Here is a 20,716-nt window from a genome sequence, read left to right on the forward strand (position 1 = left end):
GTCACGAAATGCGCCTCTCGGGTAAAAGTAGTGCCTAAAAATTCCCCCGCTAGAAAATCACGAAAAACAAAAGTGCGTAACGGGAATTTGTGGGATTTGAGCCTCGTTTGCGACCCTTTAGGACGACATCACAGCCCAACTTGTTGTGTGTGTCTAAATCCCTCGCCAGTCGCCATAAACGTCTGACTTTCAGCTAATCGCTGGATGGTTTACTTTACCGCAGGATTTAAGGCTTACCCAAGTGGAATTACAAGAGAATCGACTAGACTCGCCGCCGGAAAGGGAAGATGAGAGTACTCCAAATCCTCGCCGGATTGGCCATGTTTTCGTTTCCTTACGTACTCGTATACAGCAGCGTTGGATTGTAAGTTTATGTCCGTAGCAAAGCGGAGGACTGGGCGACTAACAGGAGCTATATGGCGACCCCTGGGAGCTTAAGGAAGAGTAGGATTAAGGTCATACTGGAGTGCAACGGAAGGAAGAATGACCTACCGACGTCGAAGACTAGGTAGTAATGGTGACTATACGCAGTATAGGAGCATAGGCGACCAATGGGAGCCTGTGTATTCAGTGTTTGGTAGATGGAGTAATGGTATACTCTGGACTTTGAACCATCTTGGAAGAGTGATGGATACTCTTTAGAGACTCTCTTATTCTACTAGTGGAGCTATGAGGACGACCAAATGGAGTCTATGGAATAGGGATGCGAATTCATCCTTAGATGAAGGAGCCATTGGGATATGCCAAGCATCGAGTTGTATAATAGAACATAGCAGGATAGGAGCACTGAACGACTATGATATGCCAAGCATTGAGTTGTTTATTTTGGGCTTTTATTCCAAAAGAGAATACACTACTCATTTGGTATTAATCCATACTGACCATTCTGCTCACACCAGTTGAGACATTAATGGAGTACTACCATGGAAGGATGATTGGGGAATAGAAGGAAACCAGTGGAGGGACTAGTAGGAAATGCTACATAATGGATGAGGATGTAGCATGGGCGAAAGGAAAGAAGTACCATTGACATTGGTAAAACTGAGACTGATAAAACCTATCAAGATGATAGTAATAATAACATAAAAGTTGAGAAGGTAGAATCACCTTCAGGTCTTAGCGGCTACAAGAGATACACTCACACTCCTCTAGATAAGCCGCATTATATTACTGAAGTAAACCACAATGGAACGAGACGGAATGGATTAGAGAATATATCAAATTATTATTATTATGAAAAAACAGCAACCGTATACTATTTAAAATATGATGAATGCAATGTTTTGCCGCTAGTAGTGGGAATTGAAAAGAGCAGTGGGTATGATAACTATTACTACTATAAAAAGACAAGCTATACTTCAGCTTCCAATCAATGGAAAGATGAAGATAGAAGTGTTAAGCAAGAGAACCAACTTCCTGAAAAACTTACAGAAATCGTCAAGAATATAGCTACTGTTATCATTCTTAGGGTTGACCATGTTACAAATAGTACTTACTACGCTAATGGAGATCCTCATACCGCTCCAACTATAAATGGAAACCTTAAAATTGAAGTCACTGACTCTGGAAGTATCCATGAAATCTACAAAAAATACAAGCATACTACTGGACTAAACATAAGACTCCTATCCACAAAGCATGGTGGCAAGAAGATACCATTTAAGTCCCCTATATATAGAACTGGATATAGTGAAGTTCATGTCTATTTCTGGGCTGGAGATAGCAATCACAGAAATCCCCTTTTACTGGAGCTTAAGCAAACATCAGGTACATTCTCTTACTATACACTTCCTGGTGGAGGAACTGATAAAAAATGGAAGCTTCAATCCAATATAGAGACTAGTAACATTAACAAAGAGCTGGATAAGCTGAACTGTGAAAAGAACCAGGCCCATATTGTGGATCTCTCTAAGCAGGGTAGTGGTACTCCTTACAACTGTACCGGTTGTTCTTCCAACCAAGTTACAGTAAACAACTATCCTGCTAGTGAGTATTCCTACTTCTATCATACTTCTTATAGCTTCTCTAGATTTAAGGATGGAGAAACAGAACAGGATATAATTGACTTTCCAAAGGGAGCTGGTAGAGTCAATGTATATTGGTATCCTAAGGATGGAGGGGAGAGTATACCGCTTTTGATTTATTTTCCATATTCATCTAGATGCTACCAAAGGGAAGCTATAGACTCTAGTACTTGGATACCAGTCTCTAATGATCCACCCAGCAGTCATGATGAAGAGTCAAAAATACTAAAGCTTCTAAAGGCTATATTGCCAACTGTTACCATAGATGTGGGATATAAAAATAGTCTTGAGACAAGTAAAAGTTCTACTAGTTATGAGGATACTTCTGGAGGGGTAAAAGAACGGATTAATGTTACAAGAAAGGATATTGAAAATGATGGTTTTGTTAGATTTTCCCACTCCGTTCATAATAAAGATGGTTTCATACTTGGTGGAATTAAACATGGTGACACTATACCTGGAATATCATCTAATTTCATTCTTAAAACTGTGACAGCATACTACTCTGGTACTGATTTCAAACCTGAGAACCTTATCCTGGTTGAACTTGAGAAAAAGAATGGTGATCCTAATAATTATGCATATTATGTAAGGCAAGAAAATAGTCAAAATAACTGGACCCTTCTTCCTAATAAAACCAGTAAACTAAGTGGTGTTGAGCTTACCACTAAACTTAAGGAGTTAAAGGGAAGGCTTAATTCTGAGAAGCCTAATAGTACTCAAGGTGGTGGATCTGGAGAACCAGAGGATGATGAGGAAGATGGTGAAGCTAAAGGTGCTGAAGGACATAGTTCTGGTGGTATACGGGCCATTTTTCAGAAGATACTTAAGTTCATTGAATCTCACCCTGCTGAAATAGGTGGAGGAGTCGGTGGAACAATAGGAACAGGTATTCTTGGTTTTGGTACATGGAAACTATGGCCTAAAATGATGTCATTACTAATAGCTTGTCTGTAATGTACTGCAGGAAGAACACTCTTCCAGGATACTCCCCTCTAGACTACTCTCTTGTTGGTATACTGGAATGCTAGAGAGTCTCTCACTTTAACTCTTGGTATACCCTACATTAAACCACTCATTTGTTTTTCTGTACATCTTCCTTAGGCTCTCGCTGGTCACCCATTCGCTCATCCAATGCCATGCATCCCATTACATTTTCATATAGGAAGGAAAACTTTAACAACTGGTCGATATTTAATGTTACATTTGGCTATTTTTTGGCTTCGCATGCCGCCAAGGTCTTGATAATGGTCTCTGGGATTCCAGAATTATTTGTCCGTCTATTCATTCCAGAGGTAAGTCTACACTGCGCATAAAATGGCCTTTAGAAATTTGTACTTTCTCTACTAAACACCGTAGCCGCTGCCGGTATATACTTTGCGCTCCAATCAAAGTAAGTTTAGGGTTTTCACCTTTCCGGGGATACATGGGACTATATGGCTCCTCTATTCACTCCATTCATCTCATCCTTATCATTATTTACGCATTCATAAAAATGCCAACTTAGGAGCATATCATCTGCAAATAATGAGCACAAGATTTTGGGAATTGGTATCTTTTGGTCGCTGCTCGACCACATTATCCCGTTCTTTCACGAGACCCTGAGGGTTTTCAAGAGTCTCGATTACTCGTACAAGTTTTACTATTTTGCGCTGCAAGCAAACTTTAGCGTCATTGGCTACATTTCACTCACATGCATCACGCTCATGTACATTAAAGGGAAACCGTGTGTACACTTGCTATACATACTCTTTGGGGCCTACGTTGCCATTTTTCCTATTCTCACAGGGTAAGTTGAATGCGATGTCTTGAGCAAAGCGAAATGTCCCGAAGGATGAGGGACTATAGCGAACGCAGTGAGCTCTTCTGTCTAGTAGGATTAAGGTCATTACTGGAATGCAACGGAAGGAAGAATGGCCTACCGACGTCTAAGACTAGGGAGTAGATCACTATGGAATTAGTGTAACGAATGGGCGACCAACGGGAGCTTAAAGAAGAGTGATAGAGACTCTATTAGCCTAGTGAGTAGAGAAGAGGTGGCGAGTATACAGAGTATAGGAGCATAAGCGACCAACGGGAGCCTCTGTAATCTTTGGCAGATGGAGGAATGGTCTATTATGAGAACTGTTCAGTGGAGAAGCATAGACTATGGACCGGGAAATAGGGAGACACTACCTCTTACACTACTTTGCTCAACGTGAGTAACGTCCCTCATCCTCCTTTCATGCTACGCATTCAGTCGGACAATCATAAATGTCTCTAGAAGACTGCAACAAACTCGCTGTTTTACAGCTCGTCATAGCTCCTATACTTTGTATAGTCGCTTAGTCCCTCATCCTTCGGGACCAGTCCTCCGCTTTGCTACAGACGTAACCGCCAAGCTCATTGCATTCGCTAATAGTCATACATTCACACAAATTTACAGTTTTGCGACGGCAGATGGTCTCTTGGTTCCCCTAGGGAACATTATAGTTTTCGCAGTTCAGGCAGTTTTGGGAGTCGCCTTTGGCTACGCTGTCAAGCACTTTTACAAAAAGTCCCTCGTTAAAGCATAGAATTTCTCCTTACGTGATGGTAGTTTGTCAATTTTTGGGTTTACTGGCTTCCTTTCTGCATGCAGACTCCATACGGGCTATACCATGACAATCTGCCAAAACTCTCCGGCATCTCACTCATCGGAATTCAGGGGTTTAGGAGTCACAGAGACATTGCAAGAGCCTGCAAATGTGCTTTGGACATTCTCCAGATCTTCCGCGGTTACCATGGCCTTACACATCCACACCACGGTCCAACAAGACGGAGGAGCGACAAACTGCAGATTTTCATCCTACACATTCATCCCTCTCGTCACCATTTCGCTCATTCCTCCATGTGCCTTTCCTCCCCCGTGACCCTTCCAGGTACCTCTCCAGCATTTTTCCATCCTGTCCATTCTTCTAGGTACCCCTGCCCATATCGAGTCAAAAATGGCGTTGGCCCCTTCCAACTCTGCATTTTGACGACATTTCCAGATTAAAGTGTAAAATGAATGATGTTAACGCAATAACCATGAGAGATAACGAGAAACCAGCGAGTTACGGCTTGCATGAAGTTACCCTACACACAGAATCCGCGGGGCGACGTCCAGTTCGAATTTCGGAATTCAAAAGACAAAAATGGCAAAAGTGGCTCGTAACGCACTCGTGGCTGTCGTAAGTTTTGGTTTAATGCATAAATGGGATGGATTTGCCGAATTTCTTGGCAAAGGCCCAGGATGGCTGGCAAAATCCCGAAGAATGAGGGACTAGCCGACTGGAAGGAGGATGGGCAACCGTAATGCGTAGCATGAAGGGAGCGCAAGAAACTATAGAGAGATTGGAGAAGAACGTTGAAGAGGATTGAGATACTCACCTCGACACATTTGACTCGCCGGTCGTCTTGGTACTATTGAGGAGGGAGGACGTTGGCTCACTAGTAGACTTCCAGAGCACTAGTGCACAGAGTAGTACTCGGGTCCACAAACTCTTCCTTAAGCTCCTATACTGGCGTAAGCCAGAGCGACTGAAGGCTTTAGCCGAAGGGAGCTTTATGGCGAACAAAGTGAGCCTAAGGATGGTTACTATAGTGGTCCCGTAGAGTTACTACCCCCGCAAGGGGAGAATGAGTGGTACCAGTACCACTGGAGACTCTATGAACGAAGTGAATAGAGGAGTTCATGCTACCGTCAGGGAGCTCATCCGTAATGGCAACTTACTCTTCCATGGACCAATGATCGCACAGGCTCCCATTCTGCTACTCTTGCATTATACAACTCGATGCTGAGAATCTCCTAATGGTAACTCATTCATCTGAGAATGAATTCTCATGGCTACTCCACTCGTTATACTCATTCCATCTCAAGATGGTCCAAAGTCCAGAGTATACCATTCCCTCAGCCTCTAGAGTTATAGAGGCTCCTATACTGAAGAGTTTTCATAATGGCAATGGTTCTCTACCAAACCTTGGGAACACACAGGCTCCCGTTGGTCGCCTTTGCAGCTCCTATACTGGCGTATATTCGCCATGTTTGCCACAGTCCTCCCTACGGTCGTCTAGTCCCTCATTCTTCGGGACCTAGCAGTCGCCCTAACGGCTCCTGCCAGAGCTCATTCCATGCTCCGCATTCATTCACTCATACATCCATATAGGCCCACGGAAGTGAGGACATTGAATTCGTGACTCTGGTTGATGTTTTGCGCAGGGCTGGAGTTTCAGTGACCGTTGGTTCTGCAGGTGATTCCTTGGAGACGGTCTTGGCTCACGGAACAAAAGTTACCGCTGATGACCTCATTTCAAACGTCAAGGGCAAGACTTTTGATCTCATTGCTGTCCCGGGTGGTCTTCCAGGATCGACCAATTGCGCCGCCAACTCTCACTTGATTGAGATGCTCAAACGTCAAAAGGAGGAGAGGCGTCTCTACGCCGCCATTTGCGCAGCTCCATCCGTCGTACTCGCTGATCACGGTCTGCTACACCCCGACGTTAGCGCCGTCGGATACCCAGGATTTGATTCCAATTTCCCCAAAAAGGCAAATGAGCGTGTACACGTCTCAGGACATTGCGGTAAGTTTAATGTGAGTTAATGTCCGTAGCAAAGCGGAGGATGAGTCCCGAAGGATGAGGGACTAGAGCGACTAACAGGAGCTCTTCTGTCTAGTAGGATTAAGGTCATTACTGGAGTGCAACGGAAGGAGGAATGACCTACCGACGTCGGAGACTAGGTAGTTTATCACAATGGAATGAGTGTAACGACTGGGCGACCAACGGGAGCTTAAAGAAGAGTGATGGAGACTCTATGGGCGAAGCAGCTAGAGAAGAAATGGCTAGTACACAAAGTATAGGAGCCTGAATTGTCAGTTGCTCTCACTCCAGTAGACTATCCATATAGATTACTCAGACGACTGTATTGATAGTTGTTCATCTTGTTCTGTGGATAGTCTCTCTGACTGTGAACTAGTTGTGAGGGAGGATGAATGTCTGTAGATGTAGATATACACAGAAAATGCAGGTATACATGCACATGCCAAAGGAGTGCAGGTCTTATAACTACTAAAACAGGTTCACTAAAAGACGCTACTGAATACGGATATTGCACTCATGATAAAGTTGCTGGGCATGGGATTAAGGGACTAAACTACGATAAACAACCTCTTAAAATACAAGATGAGAAAAGTAAATCATCAGAACAGTTTAAGGAGAAATATCCTAAACTAGAGTTGGTTACTACTTACTATCATAGAACTCATAGTGGAAATAGAAATACTATAAAAGTTCCTCTACTTCTTGGTGTCAAGAGTACTAAAGGGGGGACCTATGACTGGTACGAGAATACTGGTGATAATATATTATGGAGGAAAATTGTGGATACCAACGAATTTCCTAAAACAGACAAAGGCCCTTCTACTACTCTGTTTACTGAGAAGCTTAATAAACTTACCTGTGCTCTGCATAAACGCCATGGAGTTGATATTTCAAATTATGGGAAGAAACCTAATTACCGCTGTCATCTATGCGGAGAAAACGATGCTATTGTTCAACAAAGATTTCCTGTTAACGGAATTTACTCTAGGTTCGAACATACTCTAAAAGAAGAGAATCAATACCATGTGACATACGGGAGCAATTTGGTAAGATATAAAGACCCAAGTGAGTATAACTTTAAACCATTTGAGGTCCAAAAGAGCAATACTATCTCTGTTTACTACTGGGAAGGTGACAGTGACCGTAATAATCCATTATTGATAGAGGTTACACAAGCCTCTACAAAAAAGTCTACTTGGTATGAAAACATAGGGGAATCCGGTGGAAAGCATAACAAGTGGAGAAAGCTGGAAAAACAGGAGATTTCTGGATTCGATAGTTCTAAACTTATTACTGGAAATCTAAAGACCAAACTGGACTTCCTTAACTGTTCACTCAATAAGGCTGTTAGGATTAACTTAGGACTAGATTCTGGTTGTCATGATTCTGGCAATGGCAATCATAAAAGTAGAATCAAAACCCGTCACAATGGAACTGTGGATAGCAAACTCAAAGTTTCAGCTTATGAATACACTAGTAGCGAACATGGTGGAGGACCATTTTCCGTAGCAGAGATTTTACTCAAAGGTAATAGGCAAAAAATAGGATTTGAGAATCTTCTATTCAAGAATGTTATTAAGGTCCTCTCATATGCTTCGTTTTGTGATCCTACAAATCCATTTATTATACATGTGGACAGTAGCGATTCAAAAAGCCAATGGTACAAAAGAATAGGTGATAACACATGGGAAAAAGATAATGACTTGTCCACCCATATTAGACAAATTTTCGACAATGTTAAGAGAAAACTAAATATACAAGAATGTCTTCCTGCTAAACCTCCACCAGCTGGTGTCCAACTTGATATAACAGAACAACCGGAAAATGATAAACTTAATGATACCTACAACGTTTCGCCTGGTTTTGAGAATCTTTCTATCCTCATGTCCAAGGATATTAACAATCTTCCGAAAGGTTTCTTTAAAATTACTCAGCAACCAATCACAGGAACATATTTTAAGCTAAGTAAGACACTCAGTAGCAATGGAGACCAGATAGGAGCAAGAAAGGGGACCATAGATGATGTAGAAAGTGTTTCTGTTTACTTTTGGGTTGAGGCTCCAAATAAACCAATCCTACTTGAAATTAAGAAAAAGAATGAAGACCCTAAGTACTATAGCAGAGGTGATAGAAAAGATAGTTATTGGATACAGGGTAGTTACGATAAGCTAACTTCTGCTGATTTGAAAGAAATGCTAGATGACCAGAATTGCCAAAGGAATAATGCTATTCCAATTAACCTAAGAAATCCTGAAGACCCATCTAAGCTTTATAAAGACGATAAAGTACCGAAATGTATAAAAGAGAGCAAAAAGATCACAAACTCTGACTCTTCTCCACCATCCCCTCCTGGGAGTGAATACACCGTTAAAGAATACACAATTGAAGGTGGTGCTAAAATCTCAAGAGTAACATTCGACGGAAGAAACACTGATATGGCCGTTAAAGATACCGTAACCAAGGTTTATGTCTATTACTGGAAAGATGCTGATAAGAGTGAAATAACCCCTCTCCTTGTAGGATGTGTAAAAAGCGACAATAGTGGTTCTATCTTCTTCGAGAATCTTGGAAGTCCAGATTATACAAAATGGAGACCTATTAGAAAGGATGAGGCCATGAACTTTTACGAGAAAACTACTCCACAACAACCGCTTACAGATAAGCTCGATGAAGTAAGTTGCAGGATTTATCACAGTGTTAAGATCGATATATCAAATAAGGGAAATATAAATTCGTATTGCCATGGCAAGTGCTCTCCGAAAAGAATAAAGGTCATTCCCACAAATAGAAGGATTTTGGAATACACAGGTTATAAGCACACCTCTGCAATTCAGGGACAGAAGACTTTTACAGTAACCTCAATCTTGAATACTAAAAAGAAACAAGAAGTCACCGCAACCCCCCTCGGCTTTCCTATCAAGAATGTTGAAAAGATCACTGTATACTATCCAGAATGTAATGCTGATTATCCTGTTGCAATATATATTAATAATGGAGGACCCGAAATTTGGCTAAAACGAACCTCGGATCCTGGAAAATGGGAGGAAATTAGCAACATAAACTCTGGAAATTATAACGGATATAATATTAAAAATATTCTAGATGGTATAAAAAGTAATCTAAATTTATGTCCAGGATTTTCTGGATCCGTTACCGTAGTGCGCAATGATACTTCTGATGATATAGGATTATCTGTAAGGGGAGATATTCAAGATGGATTTTGGTCTGAGGATTACTCCGACGAAGACGAGGATGAATCAACTGAAGGCATTCTTGGTAAACCTAGTGAAAATGATCTAACTGAGGGTGGAAGTGGTGTAGTACAAGGCCCTGGTACTACTAGTCCATCTGTTAGTGGAGATACTGATGAAGCTCAAAATCAAGCTTTTCAAGGATCTCAAGTATCAGACCGCTCTACCTCTGCTCAACGAACCAATTCTCCCAAGAAAAAGTCTCCTGATATAAATACTCCTCTCATTATAGCCTCATCTGTTCTTGGTGCGTCAGGCTCCATTACTGGGTTTGCTTACTGGATTTCCCAACGCTTTGCCGGAGAACCATGGGTTCGGCAGATTTAGGAGCCTATATAAATATCCTTATGTACATCCTATTCTCCACTGGTGGTCTTACTGGACTTGGTTGGTGGATGTTTAAACGTTATAAAGGGGATCCTTGGGTTAGACACGGATATCCTATAGAGTTTTTAAAGAATGTCCCACATTGAGTATGCATAGGTTCACTTGTGAACTTTTGTTCCTTAGGGAATATTCCATCCATACTGACCGTTCTGCTCACACCAGTTGAGACATGAATGAGTGGGTAGAGTGAAGACTATGGAGGAATGAGGGATATCTGTGAACAGTACACTGGATACATTAGTGCTACAAAATGAGTGAAGATATGGTATGACAGAAACAGGGGCCCATGTCGTAAAAATCTCTGAGAAGCCTAGTTCTAGTCTTAGTTACTACAATTGTCCCGGTTGTGGTTCTGAGCAGATTATGGTAACAAGGAGTAGTACCAACGATTACTCATATTACCTACATTTTCATTCTGGATCTGGCTATATCTCCAGATTCGAGGATAATACTGTCGAGCAGACTGGAATAACATTCTCCGATACGTCTACTGCGTATGTGTATTGGTATCCTAAGGATGAAGATAGTAGGCCACTTTTGATTGACATACAAGAATCATCCAATAGCTGGTACCAAAGGAGATATCTTGACTCTAACGAATGGGACCCAGTAAAGGATCCTCCAACTCTTGGACATGGTAAAGACCCTAAGATTCTTACACTTCTTAAGAGTATAAAGAAAAAACCTACTGGACCCTCTGCAGTGGATATAGCAGGTTATGTAGCAGAGGGTCTGGCATCGGCTGGTATGAGTGGACTAAGTATATGGAAGGGACCTGCTATACTCTCACTACTAAAGACCGTTCTAAGACACTCTTCCAACATCTACCATCCCGTCACTACTCCCTTTGGCTAAAGCCTATGGACATCCATTCCGTCAAACACTGCACTTGCCATTCTATATACAACATTATACACATTACACAAATTCTATAGTGACATCTCAAGGCCCTGGAACAGCCCTAGAGTTTGCGCTCAAGCTCGTTGAGTTGCTTTGCGGAAGTGACATCAAGGACAAGCTTTCAAACGGCATGTTATTGCATCCTGCTATGCGCTTTTAGAATCACCAAAATGCAGAAGCTCTGGGACCTTTTTCAAGAGGTACCAAATCCTGCTACAAGAGAATATCATCACCTTTGTTCATGCTTACCTTAAAATTGCGATTAAAACTGAAACCAGGGGCACAAAGTGCCTGTGAACGTGCAGCCTCGTTAGTCGGTTTGTGCTCGATAGAACTGAAGTCAGCGCCTTGAAAAAGTCCCTGTTAAACCTTTTGGATTTCCACAGTTCACTGAGCTCTGGAGCCGCAAAGTGGGAGTTTAGGACCTTTAAATGACGCAGAGTTGTGTCCAGAGACTTGATGTATGGCGTGAATCGGTGCTGATTTCGGTTCTGTAGATTTGTGTAAATATGTTGAAGGTGGGTAGATGTACACATGGCCAGAATGAGAGTATGCAAGCTGCGAGCCATAATGTTGATAGGTGATTATGAGCTTGTGGCGGTAGCATCAATAGTAGTACCCAAGGGTCTCCTTTAGAACGTTTAAATACCCACCAGCCAAATCCAGTAAGAGAACCAGATACAACAGTGGCAGAGGCAGAGCCCCCGAAAATTACTTTCCAATCAGAAGAGTTAGTTTGAGAAGTTTCAGCAACAGAAGAGGCTTCAAGACGAGCAGTTTGAGGATGACCTTCTTTAGCACGAGATTCAGTAGCAGCAGTAGATTGAGTAAGAGGAGATTCAGGATCAGAATAAGCAGGAATAGAACCTAATTCAGTAGAGGAATTAGTAATTGTACCAGCAATAGTAGTTTCAGCTTGAGTAGTAGCAGGGGGAGCTCCAGTTTCTTGACCAGGAGAAACACTGTCAACATCTTTACCAGTAGGTCCTTCAGGAGGAGCATTAGATTCAGCACCAACTCCAGAAAGAGTATCTTTAGGAGTGGCAGCAGATTTACCTCCTCCAGGAGCACCAGAATTAGCTTCAGTAACTTCAGAAGCAGCTCTACTATCACCAAGAGTCTCTACAGCTAGTTTAACTACCTTTCCGATAATCTCATCAGCAGCGTACAGTCCAAGTCCAGTAGCTATAACTGATCCATCTATTACAGGACTAACAACTTTACCAAGAGCTCCTCCAGCCGCCTTCCATGGTCCAAGGTTTACTCCAGCTCCCGCAGCTTTATCAACACTATCACCATTAGGTCTATGAGCGCCATTACTAGGAGGAGGTGGAGCAATTTCTCCTTTTTGAGGTAAGGATATATCAGAATCGCTACTAGATGACCCATATACTCCACTACTACTTCCAGAGCTTTCACTACCTGGAGAGACAGAAGGAGTAGGAACAGGAGTTTTACCCCCTTCTCGTTTCCTTATTTCTTCATTTCGTTCCTTTTCTGCTTTCTCGGCTTCTTCTTTGAGTTCCTTTTCTAGTTTTTCATCAGTAACTTTATTACTACTCTCAGGACATTCTTGCAAACCATTACAACCACAATCTTTTAGATATTTCCTAAGCTTCTGCAACTTTATGCAATCCATTCCATTCTGTAACTCGGTTGTTGTTATGCTTTTATGAATACCACCTTTCCATGTCCATGGATCATTCCCAGTACCCTTCTTATACCATCCTTTGGCCATGCCATCACTTTCAACATAAATAAGTACCGGATTTTCCAGGTTACAGTAAAACGTATATACACTTTGTATACCTGATATTGGGAATGGCGATCCGTGTAATTTTATATTCCTCCTCTTCCTTGAGCCATTGCCACCGTTGTAATAGATACCAGCCACACCAAATTTACCATCATTAATAGTATGCTTGTGGGCTGTAATAGAGCTTGAACCATGTCCATGTTGTACACAAGAAATGGATACATCCTGAACAGAGATTTTCTTTTCATCTTTATGCTGAGTACAACAGTATGACCGCTTACTAGTAGATTTACTGTATGATAGGTCAAGGGTAACATTGTTATGTCGTGAGCATAATACTTCGTCAAGATGTTCAGAAAGTTTTGCAGTGAGTTGAGAATTGTTTTTATCGTAGAATCCATTGTTATCATTACCATATCCTGTCCAGTTAGCACCACTTGTATCTTGACTCTCAAACCATCTGGAATTTCCGTTAGGCGGCTTGAACTCAATCATAAGAGGTACATTCACGGCACTTGGATATGAATAGAGCGTTATTACATTTATTACCTCACTAATAGTAGGAATACCAATAGGCTGGTTCTTATAGGAAACTCTGGAAATTTTTGTGTTTCCACCTTTAATTGTATAAGTTTTAGTAACATAGTCACTACCTGGGGGATTGGGTGATTGTCCCAATGTTGATTCTGTGATATTTCCGGTTACTCTTTTACAGTAAGATGTAGAATAATCAGTGAAAGAACCGTGTCGAGGGTCCTGTATGTTAAATACAACGGCACTGTTCCTTTGGCAGTTTCTCAAATCCAGCAGCTGTACAAGTCCTTTGCTAGCATCATTACCAGCATGTGACCAAAAATTTTTATATAATACTCCATTAATAAAACTTTGCTTGGTATATGAATAGTAGGTGGGTTTACCACTATCACCCCCAGTAGTAATTCCAAGCAAGATAGGTTCTCTGTCATTCCCGACCCAGTAGTAAACAGAGACCTCCTCGACACCATGTATAGGACCTCCTACTGTTGTTCTTCCTTTTCCCCTTATCTGGTTTCCATTGTTAAGAGTTCCACTAAGAGTAAATGTGCCTCCATTCTTAACATTATGTGTAACCTTAATGAAGCCATTTACCGGTTGGTTAGTCTCTTTTTTGGCCTTTAGGCCAGGTATGCCATCCTTACCTAAGCAGTTACATTGTCCCTTATCACCACATTTTCCATTTACATTTAACGTCAACTCTCCACTCATCCTCCATGATTCGATAGAGTATGACCTTCCAAAACCCTGAGATCCATGAGTATCTCAATGCGACCAAAGGGAGCATACAGTAGAGATAGACTCCCTCACAACTAGCTCACTGTCAGAGAGACTATCCACAGAACAACTAGACGCATCCTCTCCATTAGTCTTGACAACTGCCAAGTTTATCGTAGTGAATGGCAGAGAAGAAAGCGTCTACTGGAAGGAGCCCAGACGATCCACCAAGTACCACCTATCCGGGCCAAGTCAAGCAGCTGTGGCAAACGCGCAAATTATGGACTTACCCTGTAAAGTAGCCTCTTGAGTAGCAAAGTCTCTGCTTCTAGCCACTCAATGAGCAGTTTTCCCGATGTCTCCTCGACCTTTTGCTTCTTTTTGGCCTGGCTGGCGCCATTCACAGCCAAATTGGCCGACGCCTTGCGCTTCTTTGCCATTTTATGAATTTATGGATAAATATACACACATTTTGCTCCCACGATTGTCTATAGAGCGACTATGGAGAGTTTTTGCAACTCGATGCCAAGTGACTGGGCGTAGGGTGTGGAATCGTACGCCAGTACCATAATTTCTACCAGACTTGTTACTAGACGGCGGAAATGGGTACATAGGATGTCTATAGTTGTAAAAGATCCAGGATGATCTTAAAGACACTCTTTTGTTGACCCATGATCCTACTCTTGTTGTTCTGTACGCTACTGATTCAAAGGTGTCATTATGAGCCTGGCTCCTCCCTCTTGTACAGTACCAAGATGACCATGGAATCTAATGTACCACTAAGAGTCTAGACTAGCATCAATGTGCCAATATGAGCACCACTCTTCTCACGGCTAATGGCCATTTACGACCCATATTCTGACTCTCAGTTGCGTAGAATCCTAGGGAAACAACTTACCAAGGCAAACTCATCCTCCAGACGGGAGAAGAGCAGGTACTCTGACAAAAAAAATGTGCATGCAACAAGGTCAAAATTTAATGATACAAATTTTGCGTATTTTACAACAAGGCTACTACTTTGGCGATTGCCAGGTGTTTAAAAATCTCTTGGCCCTTACAGTTTTGGAATTTGTCCATTGGTGCCAATTCATACTCTTCTTCCAAGTGCTTGACTTGGTACCTGAGACGCTCTCACTTTTTCATTTTTGAAACATCGTCATTTATCTTTTGAATGTACTTTTTGAAGAATGTGGAGACTTCGTCGAGAATGGCATGTATGGATTCATCCACCGGTTTGTCCTTCTTGCCGAGGTTTTGGTGAGTTTCTGCATCAGCCGATTTTTGGGCATTACTTGTCGTCATTCTCTCCATTATCTTCTCGAACTCGTCACTTTCTATCCATCTCCACTCATCACCATTCTTCTCAAAGTATTCAAAGTTGGAGAGATCCTCCACATTGCTGCAGACATGGAGGATGGTATCTTGGCCGTTTGAAACGAGTGTAGCGCTCTTTAGGCTAAAATGTTCCTTAGCCCTCCATATCGCTGCATTTTCATCCACAATAGAGACGACATCAACGTCATCCTTTGGAGTGTAGAGCACCTGCTTGACTCCATTCTCTTCTTCCCGGTCGATCTCAAAGCTCATTTCATCAACTCTGGAGAGATTGAGGACCGTAAGCTCTGGCATGCCGTGCATTACGGCTATTATCTCGTCAAACTTGTCCTGACTCATGCTCCTCCAGACCTTGCCGTCGCGCTCAAAGTAGAGTGAGGAGTACTTGTCGCCACTTTTGATCCTCAGGGATACAAGGTCAAAGTAGGCATCAGAAAAGACCTCCACTGAAACGCACTCCTCGCCATTCTTGGCCTCCCAGATGGTGGCTCCAGCATCAGCGACTGATACCAGGTCAACGCCGTCCTTAATGTTGTACCTGGCATGCTGTATGCCGTTGACAAAAACCTCGTCAACAGTGGCAATGACGCTGTCTGGGTTGTCGAGGTCCAAAATTGAGCCAAATGGAGTGAATGATTTGCGGCTGAGGCTCTTCATGTTGTTGTACTCCTTGGAGAATACGTCGCCGGCGATCTCTTCCCAGCCTCTGGCGGATTTTGAAAAGTACTTGACCCCAAATCTCTCGTCTTGCAGAACATGCACGACCATGAGTGTGACGTCTCCCCTCGCAAAGGTCTCCACTAGGGTAGATGTCTGGTTCCCCTCTCTCTTCCAGATGGTGGCGTTATCCTCCAGAATGGTCGTCACGTAGAAGCCTTCATTCGGGTAGTAGTCGATCTCCTCAATGCCGTCCTTTCTGTCCTCAAAGAACTTGAGCTTTGACTTGTCAGGATTGGTGAGGTCCAGCACAATTGGCTCTGGCGGAAACTCGACTTCTAAACTTGCAGCGTCGAACGAGTCGGTAGTCGATGCATCAAGAGTTTCTTGTTCGTCAAAGTCTACGAGTTCACTCAGTCTCTTTCTAAAGGTCTTCTTGGTCACATTATTCCACTTCCCAGAGCTCCTCACAAAACGGAGGGATTTACTCACGCCCGATGTTCTCACGCGAATGGAGATTAGAGGATAGTATGGAGTGGTGTAGACCCTTGCACCTGTGCATTTATCGCCTGGCTGGCCCTTCCAGAGCATCGTTTTGGCGTAGGAAACGGAAGAGACGGCAACGCCATTTTTCGGCTTAATGGAGACGTAGGAGATGCCACTCTTTCCCTTGGACTCGAGAACAAACTTGTTCTCGTTTGGCTTGGCGAGATTGAGAGCGGTATGAGATGTTGGGAGTTTGCCAGAGTTCTCCATCATGTCCTTTAGGGCATCGTAAAAGGCGTCCCTATCGAGCTCATTCCATTTTCCATCACCCTTACCAACATATTTAAACTCGAATGAATCGCCATTCTTGACATGCAACAACATTACAGCGCGAGTATCCTTGGTGGAGAGAGTGGCAGCTGTGCACTTGTCTCCATCAGCTCCGGTCCAAACGTGGACTCCAGCCTCGGTAACTTTAGTCAACTCAAGAGCTCTGTTTGGGAAAAAGGTCCTGTGCTTGACTCCCTTGATGTCGTGGTCGTAAACCTCAACTTTCTTCTTGTCGGGATCAGAAATGTCAAGGGTAAATCTTCCGGCCTTGAGTATCACCCTTAGCATCTCGGAAAAGTAGGACTCGTTCACCTCTGTCCACTTGCCATTATTCATCTTCTGAAAGTGTACGGGAATAAACTCGCTGCCCTTGTTGACACTTACGTGGGCAATGGTAATTCCACTTCCGTAGTAAACTGCCACAAAGGCGCACCTCTCTCCTTCCTCAGCAGTCCATATGGGAGCTCCATTGTCTACAACTGAGGAAACTAAAACACCCTCTTTGGGAGAATAGGTGCCGCAGGTGTGTTGATAGTCCTTGTAGTCGTTGACGAATGCATTGATTGTAGAGGGGTCTGGGTACTCAATGTCGAGAGAAACGCTCTGTTTAGGCTTGTCCGGGACAATGGTCCTCTTGTGCAACTCATTGTAGGCGTCCTCTGAGAGCTCGATCCACTCTCCTCCAGAGTACTCATAGTGCTTGGAGAGGGTGTTTCCGCCGTTTCTAAAGTAGATGGATAGTAGGCAAACGCCATTCTTGCTGTAAGATTCTACAAGAGCGCATTCATCACCGGGTCCAGCCTTCCACAACTCCACGAATAGGTCAACAACCTCGGCGATCTTGATGCCGTATTTCGGAAAGTACGCCTTGTAAGTCACGCCCTTATCAGTGGATTCGTAGTAAATCGCTCCCTCCTCGTTAGAGCCGTTGAATATGTCCAGCACGGAATCTGGAGAAGTTGGAGGTAGGGACTCCTCACTCATCATGGTGTTGAGCTTGTAGAAGAATGCGTCCTTGGAAATCTCGTTCCAGCCGACGCCCTTTATAAAGTACTTGAAGGTCCTGCTACCGCCCAGCATGAGATGCAAAATGAGGACGTTGGAATAATCCTTCCTGTAGACTTCCACGAGGGTGCATTTGTCATTGTAGTTATTGGCTGTCCAAACGTTTACGTCATCCTCAACGACAGAGAAAACATGCGACTCCTGGACTGGGTAGTAGTTGGTGTTATGGACCCCCCTGTGGTCGTCCTCCTCGACAATCACATTGCTATCCCCAACCGAGAGATCGAGCGTAGCAAAGTTCTCTGGCAAGTTCTTCATCATGCTCAGCAGAGACTTGAATCTGTCCTCCATGATTATGATCCATTCCCCGTCTACCTTTTCAAAGTACTGGTGCTGGACATATCCAGACTTAAAGACGCTAATGTAGAGGATATTGGAGACCCAGTTCGAGAATGACTCGACAACAGTGCATTCAGACCCAGAGGAAGCCTTCCAGACAGGAATATCAGAGTCTGAGATGGAGGAGATGAATGAGGAGGAAACGGGGTAGAACTTTGTGTAGTCGAATCCCCTGTCGCTAGCCTCGTAAACGACAATGTTCTCGAGATCTGGAGTAGCAAGGTCCAGGTTGAGCAGATATGAGAGTCCATCAGTACTCATCATGGCAGTCGCCTTCTTGGAAAAGTTACTTCCATCAATGACCTTCCATTCACCGCTCACATTCTCGTAGTACGTGGACTTGGAGTCGTTTGTCATTTCCAGCTTTACCAGTACATGATCAGACGTCACATAGGCTACAATGGATGTGCACTTGTCTCCTTCCTTGGCAGTCCACATGGTTTCAGAACCGTAAAGGACTGAGGAAATGTAGGAGTCGTCCTTGGGAGTGTACGAATGGTAGGAGGCATTCTTGTACTTGTGCTCCAGTACCTCAAATTCGGTCTCGTTTGGATCGATGACGTTGAGGACCTTGCCAGGGGCGCTCTTTATGATCTCATATTCCTTCAAGACTTCCTCAATAGCCTCATCAGAAAGGTCGTCGATCTCGTCTTCGTTGCCGAGTATCTCGTCGTAGAGTCTGTTATATTCTTCCCTTTCAATGCTCTGCCATTCTCCGCCCAGTTTGCCAAAGTGTCTAAAGCTGTAGCCCGTATCGCTCCTTACATGCAGTTCCAGCACAACTACATCATCCTTGTAACTGTAAAAGGCAGCAGTGCAGATTTGTCCAGACTCTGAGTTCCATATTGCCACCTCAGCATCCACAATTTTTGTTATGGCTTTTCCGTTTCTTGGCAGGTACAGGGTATCCTCAACATCGTTGAGCGCCTCCTGGTCCACGAAAATGTCCTGAGTGTTGACTGATGAAAGATCCAGAGTGACAGGCTCCTTGGCTTTCTGTTTGGCCACTCCCATGATCTCCTCGTCGAGCACCTTGGCCTCCTTTGCATTAATGACTACCCATCCGGAGCCTTCATTCTTGAAATACCTAAACTCTGCCTTGCTTCCCTTGCCGACAACTTGCAAGGTGAAGCTGGCTACTCCATTCCTGGACTTGTAAAGAGCCATGGAGCATTCCTTGTCTCCGGAACCATCCCAGACGGTCTCCTTGCCGTCAACGACCTTGCTGAAGAAGGACTCCAGAGGAAGGAAGGACTTTTGAAGAGCACCTCCCAAGAGATTCTCATAGTTGCTGGCAATCTTGTCGTCAATGTTTCCAATGTCCAAAACTGGAGACTTGGGGAGGGCTCTGGAGCCGGCCCTCATTCCGGCATGCTTGAGGTCAAACTCCTCGGCCCCTATGGCCTTCCATTCGCCAGCTTCCTTCTCGAAGCAGGAAAGACCTAGGCCCTTGTTGTAAAGGGTGAGAAGAGGAGTGTGCCCCTCCCTCTTGAAGATATTTACGGCGGTGCATTTTCCCTCAGCGCCAGCTTTCCAGAGAGTAGCTCCACCTTCTACGACGCTGGTGAAGAAGTGGTTGTCTCTCATGAAGAAGGATTTGAAGGTAACTCCGTACAAAGTGCCTTCTTCCACCGCGACGTTGGCGCTGTTTGTACCGTCAACGTCCAACACGATGCCGTTTATCCTTCCTTTGAGGACATTCTCGGATCTAACCGGAACACACGTGAATAAAAACAGCAATAGCTGTATGACTACCATTTTATTGTTCCTGAAGAACGAGGGGCGCCGAGATTACTCTTCTTCCTGTTGAGGATGGGGTGGGACCCTGCACACGAACAACGCCGCTGGAAACGAGGGGACCAGAGTGGCATTCTCCCGGAACTGCCACCTGCCCCGCTGGTCCGCGAAATTTTGTGGGCGTCTAACCCACACTTGGGCGGTTGTCTGGACCCCGGAATCCCGTTGCCTGGGATGCCACTGTCTCTGGATCCTTCATCTGGCGGTCTCCTTGTCGCATTTTCAGGTTAATCTTGGACTGTCTGTAGTTTGTCTTGGTTGTGTTGATGGATATATGCGCCTACAGGTGGTCTGGCAGGGCCCTGTTTGGTCCTTAGGGTTCGCCGGTCTCCATGAATGTGTTGGCTCATGCCGTTTGGAAATGCTCATGGATGCACTTTTACCCAGGTATGGACATCATTGACGAGCCCAGATGCTTTGATTGCGAGAGCTGGGTACATGGATGTCTTGTGGATACCCTTATGGACTTTTGTTTCCCAGGGAATATGCCAGTCATTTATCCATTAGTCCTCATTCACTCATCCATGCTGACCAGTCTG

The 20,716-nt window shown here is 43.8% G+C and overlaps 4 protein-coding genes across 4 annotated transcripts; 2 read left to right on the forward strand and 2 right to left on the reverse strand.

Annotated features, from left to right (window-relative positions):
* Positions 1-167: 167 nt before the first annotated feature.
* Positions 168-4,579, forward strand: BEWA_046760 (uncharacterized protein; the record flags this gene model as incomplete). Its single annotated transcript, XM_004831607.1, has 5 exons — positions 168-364; positions 3,190-3,319; positions 3,353-3,417; positions 3,532-3,813; positions 4,450-4,579. The coding sequence occupies exons 1-5, from the start codon at positions 288-290 to the stop codon at positions 4,577-4,579; spliced, it is 684 nt and encodes a 227-aa protein (XP_004831664.1). The 5' UTR covers positions 168-287.
* A 570-nt stretch (positions 4,580-5,149) lies between these two features.
* On the forward strand, positions 5,150-11,395 carry BEWA_046770 (4-methyl-5b-hydroxyethyl-thiazole monophosphate biosynthesis protein, putative). The gene is made up of 3 exons (XM_004831608.1): positions 5,150-5,215; positions 6,191-6,605; positions 11,197-11,395. The coding sequence occupies exons 1-3, from the start codon at positions 5,180-5,182 to the stop codon at positions 11,319-11,321; spliced, it is 576 nt and encodes a 191-aa protein (XP_004831665.1). The 5' UTR covers positions 5,150-5,179; the 3' UTR covers positions 11,322-11,395.
* A 193-nt stretch (positions 11,396-11,588) lies between these two features.
* On the reverse strand, positions 11,589-14,608 carry BEWA_046780 (hypothetical protein; the record flags this gene model as incomplete). The annotated part of the gene is made up of 2 exons (XM_004831609.1): positions 11,589-14,198; positions 14,459-14,608. The coding sequence occupies 2 exons, from the start codon at positions 14,606-14,608 to the stop codon at positions 11,589-11,591; spliced, it is 2,760 nt and encodes a 919-aa protein (XP_004831666.1).
* A 691-nt stretch (positions 14,609-15,299) lies between these two features.
* Positions 15,300-20,138, reverse strand: BEWA_046790 (hypothetical protein; the record flags this gene model as incomplete). The annotated part of the gene is made up of 1 exon (XM_004831610.1): positions 15,300-20,138. The coding sequence occupies one exon, from the start codon at positions 20,136-20,138 to the stop codon at positions 15,300-15,302; it is 4,839 nt and encodes a 1,612-aa protein (XP_004831667.1).
* Between the last annotated feature and the right edge of the window lie 578 nt (positions 20,139-20,716).

This window comes from Theileria equi (assembly GCF_000342415.1).
Source record: "Theileria equi strain WA chromosome 4 map unlocalized gcontig_1105316255041, whole genome shotgun sequence".
Lineage (NCBI taxonomy): Eukaryota > Apicomplexa > Aconoidasida > Piroplasmida > Theileriidae > Theileria > Theileria equi.

What these genes read in the sequence shown, in the direction of transcription:
- BEWA_046770 (XM_004831608.1), top strand. Translation starts at nt 5,180, where the DNA reads ATGGCAAAAGTGGCTCGTAACGCACTCGTGGCTGTC. An exon ending in GTAACGCACTCGTGGCTGTC is followed by an intron (nt 5,216 to 6,190) that starts GTAAGTTTTGGT and finishes ACATCCATATAG; the next exon opens with GCCCACGGAAGTGAGGACAT. An exon ending in ACACGTCTCAGGACATTGCG is followed by an intron (nt 6,606 to 11,196) that starts GTAAGTTTAATG and finishes CAAATTCTATAG; the next exon opens with TGACATCTCAAGGCCCTGGA.